This window comes from Haliotis rufescens, unplaced genomic scaffold (genome assembly GCF_023055435.1).
Source record: "Haliotis rufescens isolate VD_foot unplaced genomic scaffold, xgHalRufe1.0.p SCAF_10, whole genome shotgun sequence".
NCBI lineage: Eukaryota > Metazoa > Mollusca > Gastropoda > Lepetellida > Haliotidae > Haliotis > Haliotis rufescens.
In genome coordinates, this window is record NW_025963780.1 from 19291356 (window position 1) to 19314740 (window position 23385).

Here is a 23385-nt window from a genome sequence, read left to right on the forward strand (position 1 = left end):
GTAGACCTTGCCTGGAGACAGTCTCTCTGTAATGTCCATTCATGAAAACCTGTACTTGGATAAGATTTATACATCTGTCGATCAATATAGAGATATGGTCCCATAAAATTCCCCCATCTCCTCAAATAAAGGCATTATCCAAATAAGGTTCTTTACCTCAGCCTCAAAGCTACTTGAAAGAGATACAATGATTAAAATGATATGCACGTATTAGCCTGTGTGTGCATAAGTTTCAAGTGACTGAATGTTGTTTTATGCAGCAGTAAGCAATATTCAAACCAGTGGTTGATACTATGAGCAATGTTGATGTAAACCACATGCAATCAACAAGGCACCAAACTCTGGCCCCATTCCATAAAATGATCTTCGCGCTGAGGTGATCTTAACTCCCATACTTTAACATAGGCTTACGATCATCACAGCGATAAGATCGCACTTTGGAAGGGGCCATGACCATTTGACTGAATGTAATTGCTTCTTACAAGCAATAGAGTGCTGAGGGCCTAATCTAACTTGGGTCATCACAGGGGGAGTAACGTTTAGCGCCTCTTTTAACAGTCTTATATCATTGCATGGCAGCTTGATGTTGTTTGTTTGTTTGCAACACTCAGCAATAATCCAGCTATATGATGGCGGTCTGTAAATAACCGAGTCTGACCAGACAATTGAGTGATAAACGACATGAGCATTGATCCATGCAATTGGGATTCGATGACATGCATCAACCAAGTCAGCAAGCTGGGCCACCCGATCCTGTTAGTCGCCTCTTTCGACAAGCACGGTCACCTCTTATGACAAGCATGGTTCTTCACGGATCTGTTAACCTGATGTGGTAGGAAAGCTAGATAACACTTAGAAGTGGCCATAGAAGTTTACCACTTTGGTGGCATCGAATGGAGCTGACAAACCAAGGATTAAGACATGAATCTGGATTCGAACCCATGTTCAGCAGATCCTGGCATATGTAAGAAACACAACTCAGGGTTAATAGCAGTTTCTTAGACCACATGTCCCTCCGTGCAGGAACACATTAACAATATTACATTTACAAATCTGTCAAGCGTACATCTCTTTCAGGATGTGTGGACAAACAGGTTCTGCCTCTGAGATACACGATATTCCTTCTAGAAAATCTGACTCATACGCAAACCTATAGAAACATTTGCAGTTTAAAGAAATGAATTTGTAACCCAGTACGCTACAGATGGTAATTATGACATACAGGTGAGGGTTGTTATTTGTACACACCATGACTCAGGCTCTCCTGCACGGGGAAATCTAACACATTTGACACCGCCATCAGCCTTCTTCAACACAGTCATGTCACCAAACACAATGATCCAGGAAGGTGACTGAGGCAATAGACATTGGTGAATGTCTACACTTGTTTGGGCATGCTAAGCTGATGAAGTCAATGGAAAACAGAGCAATAATGTTCTGCAGCTCACCTGCATTATGAAGCATTAATGGAGGCTATTTTTAAAATCAGATTGGAATTCTGTGGGCACTTTTTTAGGGACACTGAAGCTAGGATCATGTATACAAAGTTTCCGCCCTTGTAGTGTCAGAGGAATGTCTAAAATGAAGTACCACTACAAAAACAGGGTACCGTATTTCGACCCAATAAACGCCCAGGGCGCTTAAAATAAAGACAGAAGGGGTGGGCGCTTATTGGGACCAATTCAGAGTCAAATTGGCGTAAATTCATCAGAAGCCTTAAGTCACAAATGTCTAAAATAAACAAAATACAGTCATGCCCCGCTTATATGGACTTCAAATTTCCGGAAACCTCGGTTCCCCGACAATTTTCATTTAAAACGAAATAATTACTATATAAATTTCTGGAACCAGGGGGTGCGCTTATTGGGACATGGGCGCTTATTGGGTCGAATACGGTGTATGAAGGTCAAATGTCATAGCTCCACCAACATTTTTAAAAAAAAGGCCATAAATTGTGGATCTCTTTTGAGACGGGGTATTTTTCAGACAGCACTTAAAGACAACATATTTTTCTTTGGGAACTAGTGAGTGAGTGAGTATGGTTTTACGCCGCTTTTAGCAATATTCCAGCAATATCACGGCGGGAGACACCAGAAATGGGCTTCACACATTGTGCCCATGTCGAGAATCGAACCCGGGTCTTCGGCGTGAAGAGCGAACGCTTTAACCACTAGGCTACCCGACTGCCCCTCTCTGGGAACTAACAACTATTGAGGACCAATAATTCATTTTTCATACCATCCATCATGTCCAATGAACACTTTATGTTTGTTTGTAAAACCCCTGGACAAATTGTTATATTACCTTTCTGTCAAAACCCATGAGCACAGGTTTGGTGCTGACACCAATGATCAGGGCAGATATGGGATTCAAATCCATGGTCACAGGATTCTGGCATGCCTAAGGGAAGCAACTCTGCTTAGCAAATTCCAAGGCCTGAAAAAACCTACAAACCTGTGCCCCATGATAGTAACTGGAATGCCTTTACAAAAGAGGGAAGGTGTATGGGTGGGTATTTTCTGCTATCCTTGTCTGAGCAACAGGTTATACAGAGCTTGTCATAATGTCCTGGCAGGTGTGAGTCACACCTTTGGAATTTTTCCTTTATGACTTTATATTCCTAACCCTATACATTAAACACAGTTGAGCGTAAAAGAAAATTACTTTCTTGAAACACTTGTGTGACTTTTGTATAAGTTACTTAATTTATATCCCAACTTCGGGAAATGAATTCATCTTACAACCAACGTTTCTTTCTGTTTTGTTTACAGTTTGCAATATCCACGGAGGCCTGTAATAACTGTGTTCAGGCCTGACAAAGCAGTGGTTGATAGCGTGATCAGCTCCCCCCACCATCTTCCAAGTCACAGATCCTGACCACCCATCAACATCGTTATCAGTTATCATCAGTAACATCGGTTATCATAAGCAAGAGCTACTTGGGATCCCCACAGGAGTGTCCACTGTACAATGAGAGTGAGTGTTCTTCTTGTCTCTGGATTTATAATTACAGCAGCATGTAACTGAGTCTGACACTAACATACAGCACAGGAGACATTAAAGAACACGCTAGAGAAGATGTGACAGAAGACACTACACAAGACACTACAGAAGACACAACTTGCAGATCATGTTCAGTAAGCATAATGAAAGTATATGAGTGAGTGATTTTGAGCTAATGCAGCTGTCAACGGTAATTCAGTATTATCACAGCATCTCAACTTGAAGTGGGTGAAAAGTTTAAAATAATGCCGTTATTAGATGTTTACCACTCCCGTAAAACCCACAAGCATGGACATGGTGCTGACACAAAACATAATCAGGGCAAATCATAATCTACACCTCGAGCAGCTTCAAACAGGTGCAAACTTGCAGCAGTGAAATTTAAAAAATCCTCAAGCAGACGTGACAACTGCAGTTCTTAAATGATATTTACATGTTCTGTAACTGATTGACAGTCAGTGGCTGATGGGAAGGAAAAATGTGTGTCCTGTCTGTGACAAATGTATACACAAAAATGTAACTGAATTAAATAAAGCATCTTAATCACCTTGTGCATCCTCTGGGTATGTCTGTGTTGTGGAATCTGTGAAACAGCTTCAATCAATATAATCCCTGGAACTACACACGGCACGATTCAACTGACCCCAGTTTCCAAACAGACAACACAAAGAATCAGATTTATCTGTCTCTGCATGGAAACAACTCATTTGTCATTTCCAGAAATGTCTTTAACACTGATTCCACTCAAAACTAAATAAGCACTTGAACATTATAAAAAACATGAGGTCAGGTGAATGGGAAGACCTAACTCCCGAAGTGCCTTTGCAACCAACAGGTAGATAGTTGTCCTGAAGAGAGTGGTTTGAATTTAATGTTGAATAATACTTCCTGATTCTCCTGTTTTTGTTAATTCCATTCAATAAATCCACTTCCATTCACCACATCCTGACATTATTCGGTAAAGATTTCCCACGTGTGTCGCTATCCTGTCTCCATTTACACATCAATTTCCACTTTCCTTTCAAATAAAACATGTCTTTGAAATCAGGCTGCGTTGTCCGACTCCTAAATCTGCCAAAGTGCAGCTTGTCAGCTGGACTGCATATCTGCAGTGCATGCAGCAGCGTCAAACATGCATCTGCATCTCACTCCCCTGCCAAACATGCATGTCTTGTCGATGTAGTCATGTGACAAGCTTCACCTTGGGTCCGCCAGCCACATGGATCGATGGTGACCTAGGTGGGTTGAAGGTGATTGTGGGTCGCGGTGCCCACTGAGGCGTTGTGTTGATGTTGTGTCGACAACCCACTGAGTTGCTGTCATTGTGTCGTAATGCCCTATAGCACAACCAGATCTCGTAGTACTACCTCAAGGGAGATAATAGCACGGGGACTCTTTATATGACAAGGCCATGGGTCAGTGGTTGGATGCCTCTCTGATCCTATCATTAACTACACAGGAAATTGCCCATTAAGATAAAGCCCTTTTTTGTCCATTGTAATTCAAACATTAAGAAATCTTTCCGACCTGCTGTGTCTTGTGGCGAAACATTAAGATAGCTTTCAAAGATAAATTCTTATCAGATTGCAAATACTGTTCAAGAAATAATTTTAAAGTACTAAGAATTTATTTTGACAAAAACATTAAGCTATCAAGTGTTTGCAAGCTATTCAAAGAAGATTTGTATTATATGTAAATAATGGATACTAAATTATTCAAACTTATGCCTTTTAAAAACAGATTTCATAACGGAAACATTATGTTGAATAAAAAATAAAAAATGCTTTCTTAAGGCATTTTTAGTGGTTTTAGGATTAAATCGGGTCGGAAAGAAAATAAAGTTTGGTCTCACTGGTTCTGGTCCTTTAATAAAATAATTACTTCAAATTTGAATCCACACTTTATTTTTCGTATTGTTATTCGACTTTTTCTTTACTTTTTAAGACCAGTAGTTCAGTAAAACAAGTAAACAAATTAAGGCCTTATCAAGTCTTGAAGCTGTTACGATGATGTGTGTTGCTTAATATGAGCAATATTTGTCAATCGCAATGAATGCATACAGGCATGTTAAGTGTTATATAGGTTACACCATATGTCACTCAAATAGCAGGCTAGGGATTATTAGTTACCTGCTATCAGTGACCCCTCAGGGCAAAGGTTACACTTCATTGAAGGCCATTCAAATGTCACCTGCCATGATTTAAAGGTGCAATTCCTTCTTCTACAGATACTGAGCGAGACTTAATGAGTTATTGATCAGAGTAACACGTCCGCAGCACACCACAGTGATTTTAGTTTGATGAACTTTTATTTGTTCATCATCATCATCATCATCAACCGCCATAATATAGCTGGAATACTGCTGTGTGCAAACAACATACAAACAAGAACTATTATCATTTCATTTGAAATAACCAAGTGTTCCAAATCATCATCATCATCATCATCATCATCATCATCATCACATTTGTTGTCAGAATGTTGCCATGACATCCTCATACTGTTTGACACGAGGAGCAATGCTCCGACACTGTCGTGATTTATATTCACATACATGTCATGCTCCTTCCAAGGCTCTGCCTTCAAACAACTTCAAACAATCTGTCGCAGGCTTCATCTTCGACGTCTTCCTTCTCAAACTCCCCATATATATTCTTTCAGTGTTGCACCATTCTCCCAAATGTCCAATCAATACCTCGCTCGGAGAGGTCTGAACACTTAAGCTTAATCACAACACTCATCAAAGTCACATGAAAGCCGACTTTGAGACACATTTCTGTTGTATCAATAGCTAATGCGATGACAGTGGATCAGCCTTATTGACATATATATTTTTGCATCAAAGATTTGTTACATCTTTCAACAGATAATATGAAATTATTTCACAAATGTTTCATATTCTGGTTTTAATTTATTTCAACACAAAGGAATTCATATTTTTGATTAGATTTTCTGAAAATATTGAGTATAAATGTTTAGTTATTTTGAGAAAATTGACACCTGTAAGAATTACACAAATTTCATGCAAAAGAGAAAATCAAATTTCCTCTGACGACGCAAGAGGACGCCAATTATGGGAGGCCGCCTATGTGGTCTAGTGGATACAGCGTCTGCCCAGAGAGCCATAGCTCAGAGGTTCCAACCCCAGGTCATGTCATAGCAAAAGACGGTAAAAGAAGGTAACTATTGCTACCCTGGCTAGTGCTCGGCGTTAATGGAATAAAGGTCAAGGACTGGTCAACTTGGATACAATATGCTGTGTCTGAGTGGGGTACCATGTTAAAGAGAGGCATGGCATCTCAGTTTGGAAAGCACTATAAACCAGCCAGTCTGGACCAGTTTATAATCTTGAATGTGATGTTAAACCCCATTTCTCTCAACTCACCAAGAATGGGTTTTACACAATAAACAAACACGGCATTTAGCATCAGGCACCGATGCCGTAATTACCAGGATACCCCCATTTCTACCATCATTCAAATGTCTTACTTACAGTCACAATAAGTTCTCAGGGGAACATAACCAGCTCGCCTGCTGTTGTAACACTACTGATACCGTCTTCCTACAACTGTCTCCAACAACTACTACTTCTACTCCAGCATTCAGCTGGGCATGGTATCAACTGCTGATAGCCTTACCTTGTCCCTTGGTTCATGATGTTAACCTGATTGGTCCGTGGGCAATACCTCCAATTCAGAACAAGGGTTTCAATATAGCCAAAGACTTTATACTAAAGAGTCGTCCATCTTATGTTTGTACCATACGATGCCAATAGCCTGCGGACTGTGACAGAAACATGTCTGCCTCGTCCTGAGTCAGTATGTGCAAATAGGTATCCGCTAATATTTAAAATGCTAAATCCCAGAATCTATTACAAGATCCTTTTTTCTGTATAAATAGTTTTTGAAGTATTTGGCAGACAATCAGCTAAAAGAAGCTCCGTTCCCAGTGTGTGACTTGGACTGATTCTGCTCTATAAAACGGACTTGGAATCGATTCCAATAAATAATACAACATGATGGCAATACAAGGGAAGACTCCGAGTAACCCTCTGGAGCTTGTACTAGTCCGGACTGATGCCGATTTATAGTGCTAGCAGTTTAACATGAATGCCCCACTCAGACACAGTATACTGACTCCGAGCCAACCAGTCCTTGTTTTAGCCCCTAAATGCAGAGCGCCAGACAGGGTAACAACAAGTACCATCTTTTAACGTCTTTTGGTATGACTCGGCTCTCCGCGCGGACGCTCTACCATTAGACCATGGAGGCGGTCAGATCTCCATCAAGGTAGGGTAGGCTGATGGGTGTGTAGGATGGGGTGTAGGATGGGGTGCTGGGTGTGTAGGATAGGGTACTGGGTTTGTGGGTGGCACGCAGAGTTGGGTGGGGTGCAAGAGTTGAAATGCTGAGGGTGCAATGCACGTGTTGTCACCTACTTGAGGGTGATGCAGGAATCGGGTTCTGTGGCAGGGTATTCTGGAGGTGCAGTGTTAAGGGTGCAATGCCGGTTTGCAGATGCAGATATCTAGAGACGTGTGAGTGAGTGAGTGAGTGAGGAGTGAGTGAGTGAGTGAGTGAGTGAGTGATCACAGGAACATGGGCTTCACACATTGATGCACACATACGCAGAATATATCCCGATTCTTCGACATGTCTTGAGATCACTTTGACCAACCCATAATACCATGTAGTCATACCAACCTCTTTAACTCCACTCCGTACTTACAGAGATAGTATACCTTTACTGTTTATATAGAAACTGACGCCAAAATACAAAATGGTTGACATTTGCCACTTTAATTAATATTTTAGAACAGCACATGCAACCTTCCCAAAGAAACACCGCGGTTTGAAAACTAATCTTACCTGTGTTCCAAATGTGACTAATGTGTGATCCTAGACCTGCACAACGTCATCAAGTTGTGCCATGATAATGGCACCACCAAAGCATTACACGTCTGCACAGCGTCAATATTCGCCGTGTGCACCTCAATACGTGTCACTTGCTACATGCACCACTGCATCCCACAAGCCCCAGCATCACGCTCATTCAAATATCTGTGTTTTCTGTGCACTATCAAAAAGTGCTGATTCACTAATAGAATAACTGCCATGTTGGTGAAAGTTACCTTGGCATATGTATTGTGATTCAATGAGGCACACAACTACTTATATATATATAGTTTGTTGGGGACCTGCTGTGACGACATTTTCTCATGTCATCATGCTGTTTTTATGACAATTATGATAAATAGTTGATGACGAATATCATATTAATTTCACCTTCACAGGTGTGCTCTAACCTTGAAACAGTTTAACCTGAATTGCTACAATCATATTGCTATAAAACACACTCAGGTGCACAAATGCAAATGGTAGCTGAAGAGTACAAAAAATGTATTTGAATTCGTTGAGTATTTAACAAGTACTCGACATATTCTTTCTTACTGAATTGCAATCAATCAATTTTCACTTTGAGAACTCAAAACACAAAATAGCTATCTATGTGTAATGAATCACATTTTAAAAATCATATTTATTTGTCTGCCATTAAATAATATTGCATCACCTATAAGCAACATTTACACTTTTCTTTGAAGTGCAACATAAATATGATCAAATATTTCTGTGTACATATTTATGTCTAAATTTCTTAGTTACATAATTTCTATATTTCATAGATATATCGAAACCCACATTCTTGTTCCAATATCTATGACATCCATATTTGTGTTTATATTCTGTCCTAAATATCTACACCTTTTACATACCTAAGATACGAAAGCCAACACTCTCTTTTGATAACCTATAATACTTACATCAACAGATCAGCCATCAACGTCATAGAACACGTTACCAGATGTAAAGTCCCTATGTCCATGATCTCATCGTCATAATTCATGCACTGTCGACACTAGGTGGTACTTGTCAACAACTTATATTGAAATGCTGACGTTGAAGCGTGTGCAATGATGCAAGTCCACGACACAGTTGCTCACATGACCGAATACAGGCCATCCCTACCCACATAAATCAATACCTAGGTAATTCGGTTCAGCTTCCATATAGATTTTTCTCCAACCTCTATACCTTTACACAGAAAAATCACATCATCTGTGTGGGTTACCTTTTGGCACTGAAGGCCTAGTTCCTTGGATATTGTCAAGGATGGAAATAGCTGCGACATGCATACGCAAATGTTACTGGTTTGAAATATGACAATAGCCTCGATCTCTATTGCACTCAAGTGTGCGATGTTACAAAAACAGCTTCAAATGACAGGGTTGCTCGATCAAATCATGCGAGTCATCAAAGGGAAATAGTTATTCCAATTTCATGTTGGGTTGATGACATGGCACAATCTAAACTTTCATACTCAATGTAAATTCATACAGAGGTTATTACAAAATACCTGGAGTGTTCCTGCAATGAATCATCTGCTCGCAGTATGGAAATCTTGACACAGCAATTGCAATAATCACAGCTGTCGGGAGCTGAACTGCTGAAAGTTGGCTAAATATTGACGCCAGGGCAACAAAGATAAACACAGGGATTACATCAGTGATGCATGACAGGCTCGAACACGTGCCATCAGAGGCTGTAACCCCACCAGGCTGGTTGGCTCAGTGGGTTTGGTGTTTGCTTGTCTGGGTTCTATTTTCCCCATGTACACAGGGATAGAAATTAATGCTCGCACGTAGTCTCGAGGCTAATAGTAATTACATCAGACTTGAGCTACAATCAGGGTGGGCATGTGATGCTAGAGCTGCAATCAGGGATGGGATGTGATGTTAAAGCTGCAATCAGGGTGGCGACGGGATGCTAGAGCTGCAATCAGGGTGGGAATGTGATGCTAGAGCTGCAACCAGGGTGGGGACGGGATGTTAGAGCTGCAATCAGGGTGGGAACGGAATGCTAGAGCTGCAATCAGGGTGGGGATGGGATGCTAGAGCTGCAACCAGGGTGGGGACGGGATGTTAGAGCTGCAATCAGGGTGGGAACGGAATGCTAGAGCTGCAATCAGGGTAGTGATGGGATGCTAGAGCTGCAATCAGGGTGGGAATGGGATGCTAGAGCTGCAATCAGGGTGGGGACAGGATGTTAGAGCTGCAATCAGGGTGGGGACGGAATGCTAGAGCTGCAATCAGGGTGGGATGGGATGCTAGAGCTGCAATCAGGGTGGGAATGGGATATTAGAGCTGCAATCAGGGTGGGAATGTGATGCTAGAGCTGCAATCAGGGTGGGGACGGGATGTTAGAGCTGCAATCAGGGTGGGGATGGAATGCTAGAGCTGCAATCAGGGTGGGGACGAGATGCTAGAGCTGCAATCAGGGTGGGATGGGATATTAGAGCTGCAATGAGGGTGGGGATGGAATGCTAGAGCTGCAATCAGGGTGGGATGGGATATTAGAGTTGTAATCAGGGTGGGGATGGAATGCTAGAGCTGCAATCAGGGTGGGGACGAGATGTTAGAGCTGCAATCAGGGTGGGGATGGAATGCTAGAGCTGCAATCAGGGTAGGGACGAGATGCTAGAGCTGCAATCAGGGTGCGATGGGATATTAGAGCTGCAATCAGGGTGGGAATGTGATGCTAGAGCTGCAATCAGGGTGGGGACGGGATGTTAGAGCTGCAATCAGGGTGGGGATGGAATGCTAGAGCTGCAATCAGGATGGGGACGAGATGCTAGAGCTGCAATCAGGGTGGGATGGGATATTAGAGCTGCAATCAGGGTGGGGATAGAATGCTAGAGCTGCAATCAGGTTGGGATGGGATATTAGAGCTGTAATCAGGGTGGGGATGGAATGCTAGAGCTGCAATCAGGGTGGGGACGGGATGTTAGAGCTGCAATCAGGGTGGGGATGGAATGCTAGAGCTGCAATCAGGGTGGGGACGAGATGTTAGAGCTGCAATCAGGGTGGGGATTGAATGCTAGAGCTGCAATCATGGTTTGGGACGGGATGTTAGAGCTGCAATCAGGGTGGGGACGAGATGTTAGAGCTGCAATCAGGGTGGGGACGGAATGCTGGAGCTGCAATCAGGGTGGGATGGGATGCTAGAGCTGCAATCAGGGTGGGAATGGGATATTAGAGCTGCAATCAGGGTGGGGACGAGATGCTAGAGCTGCAATCAGGGTGGGAATGTGATGCTAGAGCTGCAATCAGGGTGTGGACGGGATGTTAGAGCTGCAATCAGGGTGGGGATGGAATGCTAGAGCTGCAATCAGGGTGGGAATGGGATATTAGAGCTGCAATCAGGGTGGGAATGTGATGCTAGAGCTGCAATCAGGGTGGGGACGGGATGTTAGAGCTGCAATCAGGGTGGGGATGGAATGCTAGAGCTGCAATCAGGGTGGGAATGGGATATTAGAGCTGTTATCAGGGTGGGAATGGGATGTTAGAGCTGCAATCAGGGTGGGGATGGAATGCTAGAGCTGCAATCAGGGTGGGGACGGGATGTTAGAGCTGCAATCAGGGTGGGGATGGAATGCTAGAGCTGCAATCAGGGTGGGAATGGGATATTAGAGCTGCTATCAGGGTGGGAATGGGATATTAGAGCTGCAATCAGGGTGGGAATGTGATGCTAGAGCTGCAATCAGAGTTGGGACGGGATGCTAGAGCTGCAATCAGGGTGCTATAGCTGCTGTGCTAATGTTGAGAAGGGGATGAAAATATGATGCTTGAGAAGAGACAGGGATGCTAAGCTGAGAACAGGCCGGGTGGTTGTTCAATGAAACATATGCCCTGGGGTCTTACTGAGAGACAAGGGCCCTCCACTCTAATACACTCAGTAAGTATGTATGTCCACTCTACAGGTACACACAGTAAGTAGCGATGAGGGGTCAACAATCACTGACCGAGAGCCACATTAAAGGGATCAAACACTGCACAGCAGCCATTAACATGATGATTTCAGCGTCACAAAAGTGCCTACATAAAATCACAACCACTGCCAAAGAGCCTCCCCTTTAAGCCACAAGGGGTGATACAGCCAGTGATTGAGACATGGAGGCCATAGTGTCAGTACTGTCCTTGCCATGTGGCACACTGATGATCCATGCCTCACTGAGGAGGACATGGGATGACTCGGGTCTGGAACACCATGTTGTAAGTCCATCATAAAACCTGTTTGATTATTAGTCAAGGCTTGGGATGCTGCTGCTTTGAATGGCAATATTTCATCCGTATGCCGAACAGCTCTATGAAAACGTGGAAAACTTGGTAAACTGACGCTGAAGGGGCTGTTATTGTTCAGAGGAGAACAGATTTGTACCTTGAGTATCTTGTTTATACTCCGGGATGCAGACACTACTGGGTCAGGAAATAAACCAAGAACATACAGAATAGTAAAACATCCAATTAGAATATCTCCTCACCAGTGTAAGATAAGAAAATATTGTGTGTATTTCTTTAAGTAGACTCATGACCATAGACTTAAAACAGAGCTTGGTCGACGCATAAAACCGCCTGACCATTAACTTAAAACAGAGCTTGGTCGACGCACAAAACTGCCTGACCATTAACTTAAGACAGATCTTGTTCAACACACAAAACCACCTGACCATTAACTTAAAACAGAGCTTGGTCGACGCACGAATCTGCCTGAACTTAGACCAGAGCTTGGTCAACGCACAAACCCACCTGACCATTAACTTTAAACAGATCTTGGTTGATGCACAAAATCGCCAACATCAATCCATCAAAGATGCTGCTCAACATAAATTTGATGATCACTAGATGATGAAAGGCACTATGTTATTCAGTGTATGGAACATAGCTAGGAAAGAATGATGCGATTTTATCAATTAGCCAATGAAGTTACCAAAATAGAGTACTTAGATGAGGATGGTTAATTCCACTATTATACCTCCAATACTGACATCACCTCAATCATCACCATATGTTTTCACGTTTACAATATCCCCCAATACATCATGATACTTCACCATACCCAGCTTTTAAATTCATGGTTTACTTAGCTCCTCTTTCCTTGTCATTTATCTAAGCATGTTTTATGTGTTTGTGTAAAGCTACATTGGTACTGTGTTGAACATTGCATCTGTTCTTTAATGGAATGTATTGCAAGAATTATTATTTTATCTTATTATCTTAAAAAGAATTACTCTCTACAAAATCAGAATACACAAATGTACCCTGGATTGCAAAAAGTCAAAACTTCCAGTGTGCTAAATCCCGGTTAAATATAAAATGGCTGCATATGTTCAGCTTGAGGAAGTTTCTAGATACAGTGATCGCTCGCTATTGCGCTCTTCGATAAAGCGCTACTTCGGTTATTACGCGCGGTAACGCATGGCTCCCAAAATTTATGTACACTTTTAATACTGAGAGTTTTACACAGACATGATTGTATTGTTGTTCGTTGTTTATTTGCACATAACGCTTCTCATTGCATAATCAACGGTTTATCGCTGAATGGAGTTCTAATAATCTGTTTGAAAACATCCGCGGCAAGTCCTGGAAATACGATTGTTCAACTAGTTAACTTTTCACACTATACATCCTTTGATCTTAGAAGCGCATGCATGCAATAAAAGAGAACCACAAGCGAAGTTTATATTCTTAATTAGTGGGCAATCCAATTTAAGGCTAAACTGTCACACACATGTAGTTGCTGTCACAACACGGCGGTCATTCATTTCGTAATCGCGCTTTCGTAACATCGCCTGTTTTTTCCCCGTAGTTATAACAAGCGATTTCATTGGATTAAAATTTGTTTCTAATGACGCTTTCTTGCCGAAATCTGCTACAAGTTTCGTGATTGGTCAATTTTGAGCACGTGACCTCAGGCAGCCAATCAAGCTGTGATACCAAGCTCATGTTTGATAAATTTCAGAAGTTAGCGAAAGATTTTTTGTTAAATCGTGTTATTCTGAACGTTTTAAGCAGGAAATCACGATATATATTAAAAATATGGAACTTCGCGAATGTATCGTGCTAGGTTACGAGCTGTGACGAAGATTTTTCATGCATATATTTTTGCATTAAACGTTGTGTCCGAGCCGAGAATTCAAGGCGACGAAAGCCGAGATGTCATTTGACTTACATTACACGCGATCGCACGAAACGATGGAAATAATAACTTAGATGTAAGTTTGATTACTTTTAGATATATTTTTGTTGATTTTATTTATCACTTTGTATAATATATTTAGATTTACTTAAAATAGTCTTTATTTTGCTCTTTGACATGTTCGATGCGGACCCGTTGTCGAAATGTGTGTCCGAGAATTTTAATTTTCAATAACATCGCGGGAAATAGTGAATAATTTTTTAATTTTGTGACAAAAAATGATAAATTAGAATGGAATACGTATTTCAGACATTGTGAAATATGACAGATTTAATAAATGAATGATATTACAGGTAGATCTAGGTCCATAAAAATATATACTATTTTGACGTGACGTGAGATAAACACATAGGCCTAGGCCTATTGATGATTTGAGATTTGCCGAGCGCGCTCCCCCGCCTCGGCCTCGGTTAAACGGCTCATCGTCTATAACGCCCACCAATTATTTGGACCCCATTGGTAGCGCAATAGCGAGCGATCACTGTAGATCCAAAAGACAAATATTAATGTCTGCCAAATCACTCCCAAAAAATGACCAGCTCTCACATTTTTAAGTGACTGAAACATTTCTCTGAACATCAGCATAGTTTTAGCTTAAACACACATTTCATTCTGCCAAAGACAGATATAACAGTCTGATCCACGATTCTGTCCCAACATTTAAAAGAAACCAGCTGATATAACTCACAGAGTGTATCACCTTGTCAGACATTTCCAGCACAAGGCTTTCCAAACATGGCAATTTTTCAAATTGTCAATCGTGTTCTAATCAGACATAAAATATGCCAGTGTGACATTTCCTGATAGAACTTGAAAGGTTTGTGATGTTCCAGTTTACAGTCAGTGTATGACAAATGCATGCCTGTGGCAGGTGGAGTTTGATGATCTGTTTTTGTTTTTCTTTGTTTGTCTGTTCTTTAACGCCCGCACTCAGCAATATTCCAGGTATATGACGGCAGTCTGTAAATAATCGTGTCTGGACCAGACAATCCAGTGGTTGATATCATGAGCATAGATCCACGCAATTTGAATTGATGACAAGCATCAACCAAGCCTGACCACCCGATCCCGTTGGTCGTCTCTAACGACAAGCATAGTTGCCTTTTACGGCAAGCATGGGTTGCTGAAGACCTATTCTACCCCGGATCTTCACGGGTCTTGATGATCTGTATCATACAGTCATTACCTGATAAACAAATATATTGTTAACTGAATCATAACATGAGTGAATCAAACATTCTGAACATTATGTTAAACTAAATTTCTACAGTGAATGAGTGAGTGAGTTTGGGATTAATACCCCTTTGAACAGTATTCCTGTTCTATCACGGCATGTCAGCTTACTGTGGGAGGTAAGCTTGAAGTGATGCAGGTCTCAGACGCTTACCACTTTGGAGAAACCCATCATGGCCAACCGGGATTCGAACCCATGATGATAGGTTTCTAGAATTCCCAAGGGATGCAACTCTGCACAACAAATTGTGGCACCTTTGACAACTTGGCCACCCATGCCCCCTGGAATTTCTATAGATGGAACAAACATGCACTACTTTGTCAAAAACTGAGCATGATATTTGTACGTCCACAATGAACTGACATCGAAATATGATATGAACTATCAATAACAGACACGGAAACAATATCACCTCATTATTTAGATTACAAAATATAATATAGCCATCCCACACGTACTGTCACATAGTCCATCTTTGTGAACAATGTACGTCCTCTTAGCACGTGGATTGCTCGTTAACACCGGTAATCACCCCCAAGAGAATGATCGAGACTCTCCTAACCAATGGATATTATTGCCTATGAAATAATTAATACTGCTCCTATACTCATTCCGGCAGGATGGGCAAGTGAAGCAATTGTTTTATGATCGGCTGCGCTGATAGATTTGTAAATTACAAGATGTCCTCAACGGATATTGCTCAAAGTTGCATTAGACGGGTATTAGAAGGGCAGTTAATGTGGATTGATTGGCTATAAAGAATTAGGACCAAGTTTATGTACAAGGCACAAGTGATGATTATGCCGTAAAATTAATACCGTAACTCTGTTATGTCGGCATCTGGTGCTCCGCTCCAAGTGTGTGTACTGGGTTTTATGCCGTGTCTCTACAGCATTCTAGTTATATCAGTGTGTGTCGCGGTCAGTTTCATGCGGGAGGAAAGCCCAAAGTGACGTTAGCGCTTTGAGCATGCACCAAATGTACGGGGGGATAGCGCAATATAAGTACCCATATTATTATCAAAGTGTTACAGGTCTTAGACGTCCATTTGTGAAACCATGAGCATGGTAAGAGGCTGAAAAACTAAGTTTGTTTGCTTGTTGTTTATAGCCGAACTCAGCAATATTCCAGCTATATGACAGTGGTCTAATTATCGAGTCTGGACCAGACAATCAAGTGATTGCAATCATGAACACAGATCCACGCAAATTGGGATACGATGACATACATCAACCAAGTCAGCGAGCCTGACCACCCAATCCCGTTAGTCGCCTCTTATGACAAGCATTGTTGCCTCTTATGACAAGCATGGGTTTCTGAAGACCTATTATAACCCCAGATCTTCACGGGACTGAAAAACTAAGAATCACAATCAGGGAAAAGCAGGGATTTAACCCAATAAGAGTAGATCCTGGCACACCAAAGAGACACAACTCTGTATAGCAACTTAGTTGATTGGGCTATCTGTGACTAATATCTATCTCAGTAACCCCAAAATAATCAGAATCCATAACATCTCGACAATTGGTGAGTAATTTTTGAGTGAAAATTGACCCATAAATTGGCTTGTTCAGTCATCCATAGAGCTGATGTGTAACAGTTCCGTTTGACTGACAACATAGCTCCCGAAGTTCCATGTCATGTTGTCATGGTGACCCATTAGTACAACATACCAGCAGCTGGCACACTGAGCTGACAAATATCAATTTTCATTTTTTAAGTTAATTTTTATCCATGTTTTATGTTCCTAATGAGTATGAGAGAGTCCATGTTGAATAATTACTATATTCAACATAGCAAAATATTTAAAATATTCCCTGATGCTATTCCAGGGAAGAATAGGACTGGACTCCGATGCTCGTCCTAAAACCCTACAAATGGGGATCGGGTGGTTACAATGTGATGCCAGCGGGATTCTGGGTAAGAACATAGGTCTCCAGCATTCTATGCTTGTCTTAAGAGGTGACAGAATGAGTCAGGTTCGGTGACCCGGTATATTGCGTGTTATCATACCGTGATCCTTATACAGTGATTCCTCAATATACAGCTGCCATCGGGGTCCAAGATCCTGACACCGTGTTCCAGGAACGACCATTGTACAGATATTCATTGCTGATGATCAACACATTATGTCATTGTAATGGAGCGTAATTATCACTGGATTGTCTGGTCCAGACTTGATTATTTACAGACTGACGTCAACAGCTGAAATACTGAGTGCGGCATTAAACAACAAATAAGCAAACAATGTGTGATCTGGATTTATGTGACATCATGTTTTGATGATGTGGATTGTTGCTCATTCTTTCAACCACTGGTTTGCATGACCAAAACTTGATTATTTACAGACTGAAGTCATAGCAATGGAATATTGATGAGTGCAGCGTTAAACAACAAACAAGAAAACAATATGTAATCTGGATGCTTATATGACATCATGTTTTTTTATGTGGATAGTTGCTCATGCTATCAACCACTGGTTTGCATGACCCTGACTCGATCATTACAGGCTCCATACATAGACTGAATATTGTCAACTGCAGCATTAAACACCATTCACTACACTGGATTCTCAAATTTTAGGTAAGCAAATACTTGAACCTAGTAAAACAACATCCACACACACTTGAATACATCTACCCATGAAGATCCGGGTTAGACTAAGTCTTCAGCAACCCAGCCTTGCCTAAAAATCAATGCTTATCATGTCAATCACTGGATTGTCTGGTCCAGAGGCCATCATTTACAGACCGCCGTCAAATGGCTGAAATATTGCTGATGTGGCTTTAAACAACAAACAAACAACAACTTGAATACATCAGAAAAACCTCTGTACACAGGATACACAAAACTTCACAGTATTTTCTCGTGAATAGTACGCACTCAAGTATAACACACACCCTATTCCCAGGTACAAGTTTTGGGACAAATTTCATATATATAAACGTACAATGTGCAATCAGAAGCTACGTATATTATATTGCTTCAGGTGAACAAAGAGGTATACAAGAGTTTGCCACTAACGTGGCTATATCCCCCGCCCGTGTTGCAGAATTTTTGTTGGGAGGGGGATAATAATAATCTTGGTAAATGAAAATGTGAATTTGTGATAAAACATCACTAGACATAATTTACAATTCTAATGGTATTTTCTGTTATGCAAGGCATTTGTTTTCAGGCAGATAAAAGATTATTTCGTGTATTTGTTTCGTAAAATAATCTCTGGTTTCATTTTCCTCTCATATGGCCACATGTAAGTGCTTTCTTGGTGCTGTATATAATGTAAGCTGAATATAGGTGGCGAGTCCGAAGCCATCAACACAACGAACCAGACATGGAAGTGCCGACTAGGCATATTAACAAACCTCATCAGCACAGCCATGTCATTAAGTGTCACGATATGCCGGCCTCACGACTGTCTCTGACATATGTCATCTCTGTAATTGTCTGTAATTATTGCATGTGGGCGCTTACAACTTTATAATGATCAGCTTGCACAGAGTCTCCTGATTCACCGGAAGAACACGAGGAGTTGGGTGGCACACGATCTCTACACAGAAAGCTTCTTAAATCTGAAAGCGGCAACTGCACCGACACATAGAATAGCATCAAAACTGATTTACTAAATTCTGGATATACGAGTCTATGATTACTAATTTGTTGTTGTTGCTTAATGCTGAACTCGGTTATTTCCAGGTATATGACTACAGCCTGTAAGTAATTGAATATGGACCAGACAATCCAGCGATTGATATAAACGCAGGCAGTTTTTATTACATGTGTATTCATTTTGATAATAGTTTGTTTTTTCCATACTTCGGAAACTGTAACTTCCTATCTACCTGCATGCAGTTGTTATAATCCTACAGTTTCCACTATTATGCCTCTGCCTTTTCAGAAGCTTGTAGCCTGTGAAGATCTTCAGCAACTGTTGCTAAAATGTCGTAAGAAGCAATTCATGGGATCGGGCTGTCCAGCTTGCTGACTTATTTGATGCATATCATCGTATCCCAATTGCATTGGTTGGTGCTCATGATGTCAACCAATGGTTTATCTGGTCCAGACTCCAATATTTAAAGACTGCGGTCATACAGCTGGAATATTGAGGAGTGTGGCGTTAACCAACAATCAAAGAAGCAGAAGTTTGTATCCTTCTTATCTCTTGAATAGACAGATTCCGAGTCAGAATTGGTCTCCAGCAAACTATGTTTGTCTTTGAGGTGACTAAAAGGATCAGGTAGTCAAGTTTGGTAACTTCATGGATTGCGTGTCATCACACCCATATGGTGTGGATTATTGTTGCAGCATTAATGGCATCAAATTATATCTGCTTTGATCTCTACTTAAACCTGATTTGAGACCATCTACAAATAATGACCCCAGTTTGACATTTCTGAAAGGAACCAGTGTGCGTGTGTAACAGAAGCTGCAGAATTATCTAACACTTACGTGACAAGAATTCACGTTAACTTGTGATAAATGATCACATATTTATGTGATAGAATTTGGTTTCAATTATGGAACCTAAAACTGCAAGGCTTCAAAAAACGATTACAAATAATTGTGATTTTACACGATAGGAATGAATAGAAGTATAGAAATATAGGCCTTCTATTTCATTAGCTTAATCTACAACCTTGACAGATATTGATTAGAAAGTAAATATGATATACCTTCTAAAACATTTGTTAAATGTCTTCTATTTTTTTTGCCATCATTTTGAAATGACTACATACCGGTAGTTAAAAATTTTTAACATATAGAATATGCAATAAAAAGTATAATCATGTTCTTATTCATCATTGTGCATATCTTTTTAAAATTATTGTAATGATGTATAGAAATATTTTTTAAGCACAGTGTTCAAAACTCATCTCTCTTTCGTGGAAGATTTAGCAAACATGGAGATTTATTGGGCTGAAGATGAACCACCATAAGTTTTCTAAACAATTCAAATTTTCAAATCAAACTTTAAACAAATTCAAAATCTGCAAGCAAGTTTAGTGTTCTGTGCACAATTTATGGTAAAATGTCCAGTAATTTTCATTTCGGTTTAAAGATGTGAAAATCTGAGTTGTGTATTTTGATAACTCCGAGTTACCCTAGTTTATCATTTAGTAATTTGTAGAGTACAAAGTTTATTAATTAATCTGATTTGATTGAATGTTGTCCACTGCATTCAATATGATTACATATTTATAAAATTATTTCAAGCAGTAATTTTTGTAACACAAAGTCCTTATAAAAAGAAGAAGCAAGCCGCTGATAATTAAACTGAGCCATCTAAACTGTCTGTCAACCACAAAACAAGATAGCCTAGCTGTCTATCATTGTACACTTGCACCTTGAACAACTAACCTACACGGAGCATAGCGTTGTTGTACGCAATACAAAAATGTCTCACCGCAGAATCTCAAAATCTCCACCTGAACACCGCTTTAAGAATGCTATCAGAAAAGACAGTAGCCCAGTTAGATTCTGACTAAACTACAACAATCATTCCCCAAAGTTAAATGTTTTAACAATTGCTGCCAAAAAGTTGGCAAACACAGATACAATGTACAAAACAGTAGCACCCTACAATAACCCCACATTGACATGAGAAGTCTGATATTTGGGTGTTTATACAACACAAATCAATTCATCAGAATCAATTGGCTCAAACAATCCAGCACTATTTCACAGTGCTCAACAGAACAAGTGTAATATTCAGTCTGTCCTTAATCAGGTCTCACAACTTTGTTTGGCATTACAGATATCCCAAAATTTCCAAACAGAAAATGTTCTGTATCTCATACTAATATCATGACAAATGTTTAGGATTTCATAAATTAGTCAATTTCCACTCTAACCAATGACAGAGAGCTTGAAAATGATACATATCTTCTATCCTTCCCACTTTTAGTACGAAGTATCAAAATTAAAACTGTCATTATCAGATACAAGGTTAAAAATGAACATAAGTCAGTTAATCTGAAACTAGTGAAAATAAAAAGGGGCTAATGACATTTCCTTGCCAATTACCACTTTTAACATTATGTAGACGGCATCTGTACCAGTTCACGTTTGCAGACGAGTGAAACAAAAATTCATTTCCAATGCTGATATAGAGCCAGTATGCTGTCAAAGTCCTCTCTAGTTGTGATGTTCACTGGACTGTCATTACTAAATGACTAATGCCAGTGATAAAAAAAGTCTCCATTTTCATTATGATCCAGAATCATTCCTTTTCAATACATGCATATCAATTTTGTGAGTCCTGCATTATGGCTTTGGAATAGCTGTGTTTAATTTAATCTAGATGATAAAAATAGGCATTAGAGTAAAAAAAAGATGAGAGAGAAATTTATTGTGTAATAAAAGATTGCATGGACTATAGTTAGGCTAGTATTTTGTAAATTAGGAGTGTTCAATTAAGTTGTTCATATTACTTGGAGACTATTAATGTGAATTGTTATTCTTTCTATTGTCAAACCCTTCTTCATTTGACTTCCATTAAACACTATCGCACAAAATGATGGAAATAGTAACTAAATCTGTGTTAAATTTGACAGCTTTTAGATATATTTTAATTACTTTATATAATTTATTTAAAGATTTATTTGAAACGTCTTTATTTCACTCTTTGACATGTTGATATGGACACATTTTTAATGCATGTGAAATTTACAAGATATACAGCATTTAGATTGGATAAGAGGTTTTCATCACCTGAGCACGAAACTGACTTCATAAGTGTATGAACAACACATTTTGCGTTCATACGTTTTTCACAAGATTGTATACTTGAACTGATGTGAACACTGACGGACTACTTCCACGTACTGTCATTGTGACTGACTTACAGAGGTAGATCTCAACAGACCTTTCTAATCTATTTGAATACATTTGATGTAAACAAACTACAAGAGTGAGTGAGTGAGTGAGTGAGTGAGTGAGTGAGTGAGTGAGTGAGTGAGTTGGGTTTGACGCCGCTTTTAACAGTATTCCAGTTACATCGCGGCGTGTCAGCTTAATGTGGGAGGAAAGCTCGAAGTGATGCAGGTCTCAGACGTTTACCACTTCGGTGAAACCCACGAGAACGGGTATGGTGCTGACAAACCTAGAAACATAATCGGGGCGAACCGGGATTCGAACCCACAATCACAGGTTTCTGGCGTGCCCAAGGGACGCAACTCTGCACAGCGAATCGCGGCGCCTTAGACGACTGGGCCACCCGTGCCCCCCAAACTACAAGAGATGTCCTGTACATTAAAATTACTGTTGAGCATACATACTCAACCGTCACCTCTCTTTTTAAGGAACTATTACATTCCTTGATACAGCTGGTTGTTGTATGGCTGTCAGTGTAAACATAAAATGACACGTACAATTTTTAATAAAATTGTGTATAGATCTAGTGCTACATCCTTCAAGGTAAAAAGTAGTGATATAAAAAATATATATACTATTTTGACGTGGCCACTAGCCTGCAGTGTCTGGGGACTCAGGCCATATTGGCTGATGTACTGGCCTGTAGTGTTGAAAGAGTTAAGAAGTCATAAATCTCGACACAGAAAACAGATATCATTTTTTAAATCTACCCAACAAACCTCCCCCTCTCACACATACAGAGTTATTGAGAAATAAGAGCACTACAAATAAGGTTGACATAAGTATACCATATTTGACGCATCAAATTAAGTAATATTTATAACCACCCTGTACTTAACCCAAAAAGTTACACGACAGTCCATATTTTCTTGCGTATAGGCTTATTACAGATTTTATATAATTGCCCATAACTATTATTGAAAATTTTGAAGTTTCATTGACATGATTACTAAGTTTGAACTCTACCACTTAATCTCTGACAATATATTTAACTCCTTGTGTAAGGTTTGAATAAGCGTGACCTTTGTCAACTTTCAAAGCGCCCGGGGCACTTATTATGGTGAATACGGTAAAGCATATGTGGAGCAACACTCGCCTGATAACAATGTACGCACTGAAATGTAACCTGCATTTAAATCATCATATACAAATAAGGCCTCATTTTGTGGTTTTCTCGTCATA

At 40.2% G+C, this 23385-nt stretch overlaps 1 protein-coding gene across 17 annotated transcripts in view; it reads right to left on the reverse strand.

Moving 5' to 3' along the window:
• Window positions 1–23385, reverse strand: part of LOC124143098 (sickle tail protein-like) — a 265609-nt gene that overhangs the window by 37259 nt on the left and 204965 nt on the right. The window contains exon 1 of one of the 17 annotated variants that reach the window (XM_046511909.2): window positions 9133–9207. The exons of 13 other annotated variants lie outside the window; for them this stretch is intronic. In XM_046511909.2, coding sequence (XP_046367865.1) covers window positions 9133–9192 — 60 coding nt within the window. In that variant the 5' untranslated portion in view covers window positions 9193–9207. Of the gene's footprint in view, window positions 1–3550; window positions 4307–7871; window positions 8026–8824; window positions 9110–9132; window positions 9208–23385 lie in introns of those variants that run through there. 3 more of the 17 variants (XM_046511915.2, XM_046511916.2, XM_046511912.2) reach the window with 3 other exon arrangements.